General features: G+C 54.2%; 1 protein-coding gene across 1 annotated transcript in view; it reads left to right on the forward strand.

Annotated features, from left to right (window-relative positions):
* Nucleotides 1-13,205, forward strand: part of LOC129829553 (1-phosphatidylinositol 4,5-bisphosphate phosphodiesterase eta-2-like) — an 81,151-nt gene extending 67,946 nt beyond the window's left edge. The window contains exons 21-22 of the mRNA XM_055891308.1: nucleotides 6,612-6,996; nucleotides 9,626-13,205. Of these exons, the coding sequence (XP_055747283.1) occupies nucleotides 6,612-6,996; nucleotides 9,626-11,361 (2,121 nt within the window). The 3' untranslated portion in view covers nucleotides 11,362-13,205. The remainder of the gene's footprint in view (nucleotides 1-6,611; nucleotides 6,997-9,625) is intronic.
* The last annotated feature ends 2,399 nt before the right edge of the window (nucleotides 13,206-15,604 follow it).

A 15,604-nucleotide genomic window follows, 5' to 3' on the forward strand; every position in this document is an offset into this window, starting at 1 on the left:
ACATGGTGACCTCCCCTCACGCTGTACATGGTGACCACCCCCCCCCTCCCGCTGTACATGGTGACCCCCCCCCCCCCCTCCCGCTGTACATGGTGACCACCCCCCCCTCATGCTGTACATGGTGACCATCCCCCCCCTCATGCTGTACATGGTGACCCCCCCTCTCAATCTGAACACGGTGACCTCCCCCCCTCACCCTGTACACGGTGACCCCCCCCTCACCCTGTACACGGTGACCCCCCCCCTCACTCTGTACACGGTGACCCCCCCCTCACTCTGTACACGGTGACCCCCCCCTCACTCTGTACACGGTGACCCCCCCCTCACACTGTACACGGTGACCCCCCCTCACTCTGTACACGGTGACCCCCCCTCACTCTGTACACGGTGACCCCCCCTCACTCTGTACACGGTGACCCCCCCTCACTCTGTACACGGTGACCCCCCCTCACTCTGTACATGGTGACCCCCCCCTCACTCTGTATACGGTGCCCCCCCCCTCACTCTGTATACGGTGCCCCCCCCTCACTCTGTACATGGTGACCGCCCTCCTCACTCTGTACATGGTGACCACCCCCCTCACTCTGTACATGGGTACCCCCCCCGCTCACTCTGTACATGGTGACCCCCCCCCCTCACTCTGTACATGGTGACCCCCCCCTCACTCTGTACATGGTGACCCCCCCCACTCTCTCTGTACATGGTGACCCCCCCCCCACTCTCTCTGTACATGGTGACCCCCCCCACTCTCTCTGTACATGGTGACCCCCCCCCCACTCTCACTCTGTACATGGTGACCCCCCCCCACTCTTACTCTGTACATGGTGACCCCCCCCCTCACTCTGTACATGGTGACCCCCCCCTCACTCTGTACATGGTGACCCCCCCCCCCCTCACTCTGTACATGGTGACCCCCCCCCCACTCTCTCTGTACATGGTGACCCCCCCCCACTCTCTCTGTACACGGTGACCCCCCCCACTCTCACTCTGTACACGGTGACCCCCACTCTCACTCTGTACACGGTGACCCCCCCTCTCACTCTGTACACGGTGACCCCCCCTCTCACTCTGTACACGGTGACCCCCCCTCTCACTCTGTACACGGTGACCCCCCCCCCCCTCACTCTGTACACGGTGACCCCCCCCCCTCACTCTGTACACGGTGACCCCCCCCCCCCTCACTCTGTACACGGTGACCCCCCCCTCACTCTGTACACGGTGACCCCCCCCTCACTCTGTACACGGTGACCCCCCCTCTCACTCTGTACACGGTGACCCCCCCTCTCACTCTGTACACGGTGACCCCCCCTCTCACTCTGTACACGGTGACCCCCCCCCCTCACTCTGTACACGGTGACCCCCCCCCCCCCTGCCTCACTCTGTACACGGTGACCCCCTCCCCCTGCCTCACTCTGTACACGGTGACCCCCCCCTTCACCCTGTACACGGTGACCCCCCCCTCACTCTGTACATGGTGACACCCCCCCTCACTCTGTACATGGTGACCCACCCCCCCTCACTCTGTACATGGTGACCCCCCCCCCCCCACTCTGTACACGGTGACCCCCCCTCACTCTGTACACGGTGACCCCCCCTCTCACTCTGTACACGGTGACCCCCCCTCTCACTCTGTACACGGTGACCCCCCCTCTCACTCTGTACACGTTGACCCCCCCTCTCACTCTGTACACGGTGACCCCCCCTCTCACTCTGAACACGGTGACCTCTCCCCCTCACCCTGTACACGGTGACCTCCCCCCCTCACCCTGTACACGGTGACTCCCCCCCTCACCCTGTACACGGTGACCCCCCCCCCTCACTCTGTACACGGTGACCCCCCCCTCACTCTGTACACGGTGACCCCCCCCCCCCCTGCCTCACTCTGTACACGGTGACCCCCTCCCCCTGCCTCACTCTGTACACGGTGACCCCCCCCCCTTCCCCCTGTACACGGTGACCCCCCACTCACTCTGTACATGGTAACACCCCCCTCACTCTTTACATGGTGACCCACCCCCCCCTCACTCTGTACATGGTGACCCCCCCCCCCCCTCACTCTGTACATGGTGACCCCCCCCCCCCTCACTCTGTACATGGTGACCCCCCCCCTCACTCTGTACATGGTGACCCTTCCCCTCACTCTGTACATGGTGATCCCCACTCTGTCTGTAAATGATTCCCCCCCACTCTCACTCTATAAATGGTGCCACCCCCCCCCCCACTCTCACTCTGTAAATGGTGCCCCCCACTCTCACTCTGTACATGGTGACCCACCCCCCCTCACTCTGTACATGGTGACCCCCCCTCTCACTCTGTACACGTTGACCCCCCCTCTCACTCTGTACACGTTGACCCCCCCCCCCCTCACTCTGTACACGGTGACCCCCCCCCCTCACTCTGTACACGGTGACCCCCCCCCCTCACTCTGTACACGGTGACCCCCCCTCACTCTGTACATGGTGACCCCCCCCCCTCACTCTGTACATGGATACCCTCCTATCACTCTGTACACGTTGACCCCCCCCTCTCACTCTGTACACGGTGACCCCCCCTCTCACTCTGTACACGTTGACCCCCCCCCTCACTCTGTACATGGTGACCCCCCCCCCTCACTCTGTACACGGTGACCCCCCCCTCACTCTGTACATGGTGACCCCCCCTCACTCCGTACATGGTTGACCCCCCCCTCACTCTGTACATGGTGACCCCCCCCACTCTCACTCTGTACATGGTGACCCCCCCACTCTCACTCTGTACATGGTGACCCCCCCCCCACTCTGTACATGGGTGACCCCCCCCTCACTCTGTACATGGTGACCCCCCCCACTCTCACTCTGTACATGGTGACCCCCCCACTCTCACTCTGTACATGGTGACCCCCCCCCCACTCTCACTCTGTACATGGTGACCCCCCCCCCCACTCTCACTCTGTACATGGTGACCCTTCACTCTCACTCTGTACAAGGTGACCCCCCCCACTCTCACTGTGTACATGGTGACCCCCCCCCCTCACTCTGTACATGGTGACCCCCCCCCCCTCACTCTGTACATGGTGATCCCCACTCTGTCTGTAAATGATTCCCCCCCACTCTCACTCTATAAATGGTGCCACCCCCCCCCCCACTCTCACTCTGTAAATGGTGCCCCCCACTCTCACTCTGTACATGGTGATCCCCCCCTCACTCTGTACATGGTGATCCCCCCCCCTCAGTCTGTACATGGTGACCCCCCCCCCCTCACTCTGTACATGGTGATCCCCCCCCCTCAGTCTGTACATGGTGATCCCCCCCCTCACTCTGTACATGGTGATCCCCCCCCCCCTCAGTCTGTACATGGTGACCCCCCCCCCTCAGTCTGTACATGGTGATCCCCCCCCTCACTCTGTACATGGTGATCCCCCCCCCTCAGTCTGTACATGGTGATCCCCCCCTCAGTCTGTACACGGTGACCCCCCCCCCTCTCACTCTGTACACGGTGACCCCCCCCCCTCTCACTCTGTACACGTTGACCCCCCCCCCTCTCACTCTGTACACGTTGACCCCCCCCCCCTCACTCTGTACACGGTGACCCCCCCCCTCACTCTGTACACGGTGACCCCTCCCCCTCACTCTGTACATGGTGACCCCCCCCTCACTCTGTACATGGTGACCCCCCCCCTCACTCTGTACATGGTGACCCCCCCCCCCCCCTCACTCTGTACACGGTGACCCCCCCCCTCACTCTGTACACGGTGACCCCCCCCTCACTCCGTACATGGTTGACCCCCCCCCTCACTCTGTACATGGTGACCCCCCCCACTCTCACTCTGTACATGGCGACCCCCCCACTCTCACTCTGTACATGGTGACCCCCCCCCCCCCCACTCTGTACATGGTGACCCCCCCACTTTCACTCTGTACATGGTGACCCCCCCCACTCTCACTCTGTACATGGTGACCCCCCCCCACTCTCACTCTGTACATGGTGACCCCCCCCACTCTCACTCTGTACATGGTGACCCCCCCCACTCTCACTCTGTACATGGTGACCCTTCACTCTCACTCTGTACATGGTGACCCCCCCCCACTCTCACTGTGTACATGGTGACCCCCCCCTCACTCTGTACATGGTGACCCCCCCCCCTCACTCTGTACATGGTGATCCCCCCCCCCACTCTCACTCTGTACATGGTGATCCCCCCCCCCCACTCTCACTCTGTACATGGTGACCCCCCCTCTCTGTACATGGTGACCCTTCCACTCTCACTCTGTACATGGTGACCCCCCCCACTCTCACTCTGTACACGGTGACCCCCCCCTCTCTGTACATGGTGACCCTTCCACTCTCACTCTGTACATGGTGACCCCCCCCCACTCTCACTCTGTACACGGTGACCCCCCCCACTCTCACTCTGTACACGGTGATCCCCCCCCCTCACTCTGTACACGGTGATCCCCCCCCCCCTCACTCTGTAAATGGGGACCCTCCTATCACTCTGTACATGGAGACCCCCCTCTCACTCTGTACACGGTGACCCCCCCCCCTCTCACTCTGTACACGGTGACCCCCCCCCCCCCCTCACTCTGTACACGGTGACCCCCCCCCCTCACCCTGTACACAGTGACCCCCCCTCACTCTGTACATGGTGACCCCCCCCTCACTCTGTACATGGTGACCCCCCCCCCACACTCTGTACACGCTGACCCCCCCCCTCACTCTGTACACGGTGACCCCCCCCTCACTCTGTACACGGTGACCCCCCCCCACACTCTGTACACGGTGACCCCCCCCCCTCACTCTGTACACGGTGACCCCCCCTCACTCTTTACACGGTGACCCCCCCCTCACTCTGTACATGGTGACCCCCCCTCACTCTGTACACGGTGACCCCCCCCCCCCTCACTCTGTACATGGTGACCCCCCCTCACTCTGTACACGGTGACCTCCCCCCACTCTCACTCTATACATGGTGACCCCCCCCCCTCACTCCGTACATGGTTGATCCCCCCCTCACTCTGTAGATGCTGACCCCCCCCCCCCCCCACTCTCACTCTGTACATGGTGACCCCCCCCCCCCACTCTCACTCTGTACATGGTGACCCCCCCACTCTCACTCTGTACATGGTGACCCCCCCTCCCACTCTCACTCTGTACATGGTGACCCCCCCCCCACTCTCACTGTGTACATGGTGACTCTTCCACTCTCACTCTGTACACGGTTGATCCCCCCCTCACTCTGTACATGTTGACCCCCCCCCACTCTCACTCTGTAGAGGCTGACCCCCCCCCCCCCCACTCTCACTCTGTACATGGTGACCCCCCCCCCCACTCTCACTCTGTACATGGTGACCCCCCCCCCTCACTCCGTACATGGTTGATCCCCCCCTCACTCTGTACATGTTGACCCCCCCCACTCTCACTCTGTACATGGTGACCCCCCCACTCTCACTCTGTACATGGTGACCTCCCCCCACTCTCACTCTGTACATGGTGACCCCCCCCCTCTCTCACTCTGTACATGGTGACCCCCCCCCCCCCCCACTCTCACTCTGTACATGGTGACCCTTCCACTCTCACTCTGTACACGGTGACCCCCCCTCTCTGTACATGGTGACCCCCCCCCTCTCTCACTCTGTACATGGTGACCCCCCCCCCCCCCACTCTCACTCTGTACATGGTGACCCTTCCACTCTCACTCTGTACACGGTGACCCCCACCCCCCCCCTTCACTCTGTACACGGTGACCCCCCCTCTCACTCTGTACATGGTGACCCCCCCCCACTCTCACTCTGTACATGGTGACCCCCCCCCACTCTCACTCTGTACATGGTGACCCCCCTACTCTCACTCTGTACATGGTGACCCCCCTACTCTCACTCTGTACATGGTGACCCCCCCCCTACTCTCACTCTGTACATGGTGACCCCCCCACTCTCACTCTGTACATGGTGACCCCCCCCACTCTCACTCTGTACATGGTGACCCCCCTACTCTCACTCTGTACATGGTGACCCCCCCCCACTCTCACTCTGTACACGGTGACCCCCCCTCTCACTCTGTACATGGTGACCCCCCCCCACTCTCACTCTGTACATGGTGACCCCCCCCCCCACTCTCACTCTGTACATGGTGACCCCCCCTCACTCTCACTCTGTACACGGTGACCCCCCCTCTCACTCTGTACATGGTGACCCCCCCCCACTCTCACTCTGTACATGGTGACCCCCCCCCCACTCTCACTCTGTACATGGTGACCCCCCCCCTCACTCTCACTCTGTACATGGTGACCCCCCCCCCCACTCTCACTCTGTACACGGTGACCCCCCCCACTCTCACTCTGTACACGGTGACCCCCCCCCCCTCTCTGTACACGGTGACCTCCCCCCCTCACTCTGTACACGGTGACCTCCTCCCCCCTCTCTGTACACTGTGACCCCCCCTCTCTGTACACTGTGACCCCCCCCCCCCTCTCTGTACACTGTGACCCCCCCCCCCCCCTCTCTGTACATGGTGACCCTCCCCCCTCTCTGTACATGGTGACCCTCCCCCCTCTCTGTCAGTACTGTATGTCCAGGTAAATGCTTATTGTGAACCAGTTCATGATGTTGGTTTGTCTCGTCTCTTGTTCTCAGGGCAAGGTGGCCAGCGGCATCAAAGGGCTGTTTCACAGAAACCCAAAGCAGGCTTCTCTCGACAGCCATGCTGCTGCACAGCTCAGCCATAAGCACACGTTCGGCGCCCACCTGCTGCGCCGCACGGCCAGCGCGCCCACCAAGGTCCTGCCCAAGGTCAAGAAGGGTTTCCCCGAGATCGCCATCGACACCAAAGACTACCGCTCAGAAGGCACCAGCGAGGACCGGGAGTTAGAGGACAGCCACCTCATTGCTTCCTCCCAGCCCCCGCTGCTCCACCAGGGCACCTGGGACACCACGGCCGCCGTTGCCCCCGCCGCATCATGCCAAGGCACCAACAGGCACCATGGCACCAACGAGGCTTTCCACCCCGACGAGGGCAAAGGTAAGGGCTCACCTCGCTTCCTCCGATATTCCGTGAGCGAGCCCCTAAAGCAGGTCAATCGGCTGTGCTGCCACGACTCCTTGAATGAGAAACATGGAGTGTTTTCCCGCGTGGCCCTCAACAGCGGTGGCAGGATGGGGGTGTCCTCCAATTGCATGATTTGTGTAATTAGCTCCAAGGAAAGCCCAGAGGAGAGGGAGTTCAAGGATGAGGAGAAATGGGGAGAGAGGACCAAGGCGTGGACAGAGAGGCCTGAGAGAGCCTTCCGCTGTCCCACTCTCTTCAGGCAGATTCAACCCGAGCCAAAGCCCAAACCGCAGGCCCTGGCTGCAGCCCAGCCTGATGAGTCCCTGGCCCAGTCCAAGCCCAGAGCTGAGGCCCTGCCCCTGTTCCAGCCCCAGGCATTCTTCCGACCTATCCCTTTTCCCAGGTCCCGGGCCAGAGCCCATCAAACTCTGGACACCTGTCCCACTGAGGCTCACCCTGACCCCACTGAGGCTCACCCTGACCCCGCCGAGAGGAACGCCTGCTCTTGCATCATGCCCCACCGGCACTTCCCCTCCCCTCCTACCTCCCCGCTTGCGACGCTCACCCCCGACTGCCGGAGCAGCGCCCCGCTGCCCAACTACGGCAGTGCTTGCGACCCGGCCCCTGGCACTACCGTCAGCCCCTCTGACTGTGACAGCGTGTCGCTCAGTGACAGTTGCAGCAGCTGTGAGAGCCTGGGGAGCCTCGAGCTGGCCCCTATGCTGCCTCCGCGAGGGGTTCTTGACAGCGGCAGGCTCGCCATGGACACCCTGCAGTGTGAGATGAACCTCCTCTTTGCTCAGAAGATGGACGAGCTGCGCAGTAAATCCCCCATGTTCTTTGCCGGTAAGGTGGAGCTGCTATTGCAGTGCCCACAGTAGTACCCATAGAGGTGCTTTAGAAGCACCCACAGCAGTCCCTTACAGCTGCCATAGTGAGCCCATTGTGCAGTGCTGATCTCCTAGTTGTAAGCCATGTGCTGTGAGCAGTACCCCCGGAGAACCCACCCTTCAGAGAGCTGATGTCTTTGGGTTTATAATGTAGTCTAGAACCCAGGTCCCCTCACTAATCAAAATCACCCTTTTGTCTAGACCTCCGGTTCTTCCACTAATCAAGTTACCTTAAGGGTTCTAGACCTCCGGTTCCCTCACCACTAGTGTAACCTTTTGTCTAGACCCATTCAGGGCATTACATCAAAGGAAATCACAAGTTGGATCATTTTGGGGGGTGAGGTTGTTTCTTCCTTTGGGACTTCCTATGGCGACGTTACAATGAAGGATGTTCACCATACATTTAGCACAATGTATTTATATTCTATTACTCGTCAGAGAATATTTCTCAACTATTCCCTTCAATATTTAAACTCAGCTTCAGCTGCTACCCTTTCACTTTTAACACAGAGAGGCTCTATTGTGTTACTGTCACTAATTAGTTTGTGGTAAGTTATACTGTCTTTTCACAGCACAGTATATTTCAGTGGACTATCTGTTGTAGACATGGTTTTTAAATAGTTTAGAAACGGGATATTGTGAAGTTGATCGTTTTGCCCTTATAATTGAGTAGTATTCTGATACTTTATACATTTTCTCAAATTACTTTACGCACTCTTGCCTCAGCGCTCTCCTCTGCACTGTTCTCTCTCCTTCATCCAGTTGTGCTAACCTCCTTTATTCTGTCCCTCTTGCACGCTCTCTCTGTTCCTAGTGCAGAATTGAGGGGATGACAAAAGCCAGGTAACGAGAACCCTTGAATGTCTGCACCCTCGCCCACTGTTTTCTGCTCATTCACTGTGCCTTGACCGTCTTCACAACCCTCCTTCACTCCCTTCACCCAGTCTCTGTGAGCACCGTGTACGCAGACTGGATCAGGGACTATGGTACCTGACCTTCTCTAATAATCAACACTTGTTTTTGATTTCCGTTGCAAAACGTGTTTGCTACGTTACGCACTAATTAATATGACCCAGGTAGTCAGAGTCACAGATGGGGTTTAACAACACACTTTGTCGTCAACACACTTTGCACTGTGTTAGGGCAAGCATGTCGAGGTTGAGCTAGGGACACAGATTTCACGAGAATGATTTGGGAGTATTTGACTGTGTTTTGGGGCACATGGAGTCTCACTTGTGTGAATCATCATTACACTCATAACTACACTGCTGGTAATTCCCATTCCATTGTTGCCATACTGTTCTGTATTCAGGTCAGAACCATCCTGATCATCAGTGTATGCACGCAATTCATCAGAATGAATATTGGTCATTTAGGCATCTATCCATCAAGGTCCCATTTTAGTGCTCTATTTAGTCTTTATAGTTTAAACGTTACAGATTCCCTGATTTTTAGAAATGTAAAGGTGATTTCAAATTGAGATGACATAAGCAGCGTTTTACCGTGAATGCTGATTGAACCCATAAGCATATGTTGAATTGCAGTTATGTTTAGTGTGAAACATCATATTTGTGTATATGCTGTATGCATCATTAGACCCACATAATGATACTATACGTACAGTATACTACTTGTAGTAACCATTTTGACTGTTGATAATGAATGTAGTCCTGTGCTTACAGATCTGGTGCTTCTCTTCTCCTCCTCCCCAGACCATTCCACAGTGCAGAGACCAGCTCCCCCTATTCGACTGCTCGCACCAATCGCTGATGATCTGGGGGACCGCCATCTCACTCACTCCTCTTCCACTCCAGCAGACCACTCATCCACACGTCACTCCCCACCTCCACCGGTCCCTATATCCACAGCAATCACCATCTTCACCTCATCCCCGGCTTCTAAGAGTGAGGCGGACAGTCCCGTCAACGGTAGGGGGGAGGAGGGTGCCATCAACGGTAGAGGGGACAACAAGAGACCACCTGCCCTTCACAGGACTACCTCGGCCCCTGTGACACATGACCCCAAAGACTTGAAACCCTCACAGTACAGCGGAGACCCCCGGGTTGATGTTGGCACCTCGTCACCCAGGGAGCACTCTCCAAGCCGAGAGGAAGCACCGTATACACAGTCAGGCCACACAAAGGACGATGCTGAGCTCAAGACTGAGCCAAGTGCGAAGTCCCCTGTTCCTCTCGCCGACCCCTCTGTAGACGCCAGCCCTCGGAAAGTCCAGGCCCTGAGAGCTCTGTTTGGCAGCAGCCCGTTGAACACACCTGTCAGAAGGACCAAAATCGAGGGCCACGTGCAGGCGGTGGCTGGGGGGCAGCAGCAGTCATCAGTAATGCCAGAGGTGTGCACCGACGCCACCCTGAACGACCGGCTGTGGAGCAAGCTGGAGCCCAAGTCATGCAGCCACAGAGACAGCGTGTCCTCATCCTCCAGCATATCGTCCAACGACACCGTCATTGACTTGTCCTTGCCCAATCTGGCCAGGAAGAGCCTCACCTGTCTGAGCAACAGAACCTCCCCGGGCGACATCTTCCCGGACCCACCCTCCTGGGTCAACCGGCCACGCTCTGCCATAGCCTCCTTGGAGACGCTGCAGGTCAGCAAGAGCAAGTCCAACCCCAACCTCCTGCCGGGCCACCTGGGGGAACCAGAAGACGAACTGCAGCCCAGTCCCCTCGGCGCCCCCAGGGAGCCTCCAGTGGACTCACCCAGCGGAATAATCCAGAGGAGGCACACCTGGAGCCGCCTCTACATGGAAGGGCTGAAGCATTCCTCCCCCCCAGCTAAGAGGCCCTCTGCTGCAGAAGCCCTTGCTGCTGCCGCAACCAGCCCCCTGGATACCGTGGCCTCTATGTCTAAGAGCCTGGGGGACTTGACCTCGGATGACATTGCCTGCAACTTTGACAGCAAGTACCGCAGCATCACCCGCAGCTTCATCATTAGGCCTTCCTGGAACGACCTGCGGCAGGGTTACCCTAACCATAATCCCCAGAGGCCCCGGCTGCCCAGCGACCTAACTGAGCAGCTGAGGAGGCTGACGGACGTGGAGCCCCTGACAGCTCGCGACTTTGCCCCCCAGGTGCGGCAGGGGCCCCTGGAGGAGCCTCAGGAGGAGCCCCCGCTACGGAGGACGTCGTCCCGAAGCCAGAGCAGGGTGCGCTACATCGCCAACAGGGCTAAGCAGGCCCAAGAGAGGCAGAGGCTGCAGGGTCTCAACCAGTCCCACCCTGCTACTGGCACTGCTAACGCTAGTATTAGCAGTGGCGGTAGCCCCATGGAGGAGCGGGGGAACCCGGAGGGGGCGTGCTGCGTAGCCCGGAGCCCCTGCGCTAGCCTGGACCTGCTGGGCCAGCTCAGCACCCCAGGGCCCCCCAACAGACAGTCCCAGACTTCCCTGAACTCTGACAACAACGAGGTCTTTTTCATGCTCAAGCTCTGAGAATCAGACTCCTTTTGGAACTGAGCGTGAGAGAGACACTGAAGCATAACTCATTTAAATTTCCATCCAGCTTTCTAGGAAGGTAAATTGTAATTTTTAAAAGAATGACATTCTGTATATCTTGATAGGATGTGTTTTTAAATGTATTTAATCAAGCAGAATAATGCTACTTCCAGACAGTCACAAGCACAGTTTTACTCTGGTCAATGTGTTCAGTAACTCACATCAACTATGAACACCTATACATAGCAAATGCCTAGCTGGTCACAAAGGATGGACTAGTCATTTTTTACCACAATGGTCACAACAAACACCAACTAATTGCTCAGAAATAATAGAAACAGCAATGAGTTGTCTAATGAAAGCATTCTTTACCAATGCACTCATTTGTTTGCACCAAATGAGGAACGGTGGAATGTGATTGGAAAAGCAATGCCTGCCTGACTGTCTAGGTTCACAGTGACTTCCATGTTTGTATATGCCTGACTGTCTAGGTAAACCGTGACATCCATGTTTGTATATGCCTGACTGTCTATGTTCACAGTGACTTCCAAGTTTTTATATGCCTGACTGTCTAGGTAAACAGTGACTTCCAAGTTTTTATATGCCTCACTGTCTAGGTTCAAAGACTTTTATGTTTTGAGTATTTATTGTGAGTTGACCTGATCCTGAAGTAGCAATAGACAACCATTAGTGGAGTTTTACTATTCTAAAACACTTTTTAAACTTCAAATTTTAACGATATGTATATACTGTACTTTTAAAATGTGTAGAGATGTTCTGTTTTTTTTTTGTAGATATTTATTGAGCCAGTAGTTCTGAAAGTAGCGCTCATGAGACAAAACTGGTCCTCTCAAACTGCGTACATCACATCTTAGCTCTCTCTTTTGCTCTGCTGTGTGTGTATCTTGCTAGCTGTCACTCAAACGGCGAAGGGCTGAAGCTCATTGGCTTGAACTTGAATTGCTCGGGGGCTGACCCATGTGGGGGAAAATGGCGCCGCACGCCTTCCAGCTTTCAAACTAGAGATTCCGTGGCTAATTTGAGGTTAGACAGTAATTATTCTCATAGATTCTGCATGTATGATTTACGTGTTGGCACTTTCAGCCCAAAGCAGGAGATTTATAAAATACTTACTAGTCGCCAAAGTTCTTGATCATGTCTTTTAAGATTGAATAATAAACTGTGTTAACTCATTATGTATCACCAGTAGCCCAGCCATGTGCTAGCAATATTTGTAAACAACTTAAACAAGTGTAATATATTACAGATTATGGAAAAAATTTAAAGATTGTTGTTTAGTCAATGTGGAGTCTTTACTGAAAAGGTTAAGAGTAAATGGCAACAATAATTATTTTTTTCCAAAAAATTCTTCAATCCAACTTTTTACATTTTGTGAGTACAGTGAAGTGTGATTTGAGTGAGCTGCCAGTGATTTGGAAAACTGTACCATACAAGTTATTTTATTCTAGACAACACAGTGGGAGTGTTGTTTTTTTACCATCAAGACTCTACTCCTGCTACCGGTTGATTTGACTGCATGTTTTTAACACTGCTATGTACGTCTCTCTTATTTTATTATACAAAACAAGTTTTTTTTATATGGGAACTGATTTGTCGACGACTTCTTGTCTTGCTCAGTGTTCAGGCTGTTGAATGGTGATTGGTTACACTGTCTTTGTAGATACTCAACCAGATAGCATTGATCCCGTTTCCAAGCATGTTTATTTGTTCTGTACCGTTTGCGCTGCCATGCCAGTTCTCTGCAAAACTTTAGGAACATTATTGAAGTAAAAACCAGATGTAATTATGAACTGAATAAATCTCTCCTGTATATTTAACAAGCTTATTTTGTTAATTCAACGTCGCACTCGTGTCTCAGTGTTCGGACCGGAGATTTATATTCCAACAGAATGAGAAGTCAGTTGAACGTATCCCTACAGAGGTTGACATGGTTGCACCATGTGGGCTACTGGTTAGAGCGTTGGGCCAAATCAAATTGTATTTGTTACATGTGCCGAATACAGCAGGTGTAGACCGTACAGTGAAATGCTTACTTACAATACAAGCCCTTAACCAACAATGCTTTAAGAATAATACAACATTTAAAAAAAGTAACAACTGATTAAAGAGCAGCAGTAAATAACAATAGCGGGGCTATATACAGGGGGCACCGGTGTCGATGCTGGATCGAATCCCCGAGCTGACAAGGTAAAAATCTGTCGTTCTGCCCCTGAGCAAGGCAGTTAATCCACTGTTCCCCGGCGCCGAAGACATGGATGTAGATTATGGCAGCCCCCCCCACCTCTCTGACTCAGAGGGGTTGGGTTAAATGCGGAAGACGCATTTCAGTTGAATACTTTGTTGGACAACTGACTAGCTATCCCCCTTTCCCCATGTAAAAGCGCTCGGTTTTGGCAAGGCGGCTTCGCTAGCTGCCATAATAATGGACTGACTGCCTGGCTGGACTGTGTTGACCAACCATCACCTCTCCCAACCTCATTATGAACTGCCTGGACTGTGTTGACCAACCATCACCTCTCCCAACCTCATTATGAACTGCCTGGACTGTGTTGACCACCTCTCCCAACCTCATTATGAACTGCCTGGACTGTGTTGACCACCTCTCCCAACCTCATTATGAACTGCCTGGACTGTGTTGACCACCCATCACCTCTCCCAACCTCATTATGAACTGCCTGGACTGTGTTGACCACCTCTCCCAACCTCATTATGAACTGCCTGGACTGTGTTGACCACCTCTCCCAACCTCATTATGAACTGCCTGGACTGTGTTGACCAACCATCACCTCTCCCAACCTCATTATGAACTGCCTGGACTGTGTTTACCAACCATCACCTCTCCCAACCTCATTGGCGTAGTTCATCACACTCCCTGATGGGATAAATGTTCCAGAACAATGACTCGGTCCACAATACATGCCCAATATATATATATATATATATTTAAAATAAATAAACATCATCCTTTCTATTACATTTGCGACCCCAAGATTTTGGAAGATAAAATATTGTCGTCACACTTAAACTGAACTACAACTTTTTAAGGCTTAAAGCCCTCATAAACCTCTCAAGGCCTTCCAAAGGCTTCAAATGTCCTCCAGGAACTAATGCCTTGCTGGCTAAAGGATGAGAAACGGGTTATGCTACATATGGCAAAGCACCAGAAGCATAGTGTTTAGACGGTTAAAGCCTCGTTTATACTTTCGCTCTACTGACCTGTCACTCAACGGACAACAGTCGACCATCAACATTTTTTTTTTGTCTGGCGTTGCCAAGGCAACGGACACCTCTGGTGGAACTGTTGGCTATAGCCAGGCCGCTTATTTTGTACTGGGAAAGGCTTCACAAAAGACTGCTTCATTAGGATTCCAAGGGCACTTCGACTCCCCTCTTCAAACCGTATGTATCAAGTCGGTTGGCCATGGTTTAATCTGGAGCCCTTTTGAGTCACTGCTGAACTGAGGGAATGATGGTGTCACCGGGGCTTGAATGCCTCACACCAAACTCCAGCCCCCCCAATCACTCCGAACTCATTTTTGGATTTCTCTGGAAGAAATTGAGATGTATGGAATTAAGTAAATCAAGTTTGTAAGACTGAACTCCTCTATATGAATTCACCTTCTGTTGCCACGGTCCCAGGCGTTTTTCCAAAGTATACAACATGAAAAAGATGAGTTAATTACCCTGTGTTAATCTCTTTAGTTCATTTGAACGGGCTGCTTGGGTACCTAGTAAGTACTTCTCTGATTTATTGAATTCAAGTTTCTTGGATGTTGTCAAGGGGATTAACATGAACTAACCGAACAAGCTACCTCTGCCCAATACCAAAATAAACAGGTTGAACCTTCATTCAGCTCTTTACCAATTAACTTCCAGGACAGAAAAAACTACTTGTTACCTCAAGATTTTTTAGATCTGTTATTATGCACTAACTCTGGCCACTTCCTCAAAAGAATGATTCTACAAACAGATATCTCTCCCTCTCTAGCACTGTTCTTCTGAAAATAACTCCTTTTAGAGTTAGCTTCAAGAATAGGACACTTGTTTTCAGTGACCACATATCTTCCCCCTGGTTCCAACCTCCTGATGATTCCCAAAGGATTCGTCATAGTCAGAAATCTGCCTCTCTTTGCGCCACTCTTCCCCCCCCCCTGATTTCTGGGAACAGTATCTGTTCCATTGGCTGCCAACAAGGCCAGGATGAGAGGGACTCTTGTGT

Source organism: Salvelinus fontinalis, chromosome 31 (assembly GCF_029448725.1).
Source record: "Salvelinus fontinalis isolate EN_2023a chromosome 31, ASM2944872v1, whole genome shotgun sequence".
Classification (NCBI taxonomy): domain Eukaryota; kingdom Metazoa; phylum Chordata; class Actinopteri; order Salmoniformes; family Salmonidae; genus Salvelinus; species Salvelinus fontinalis.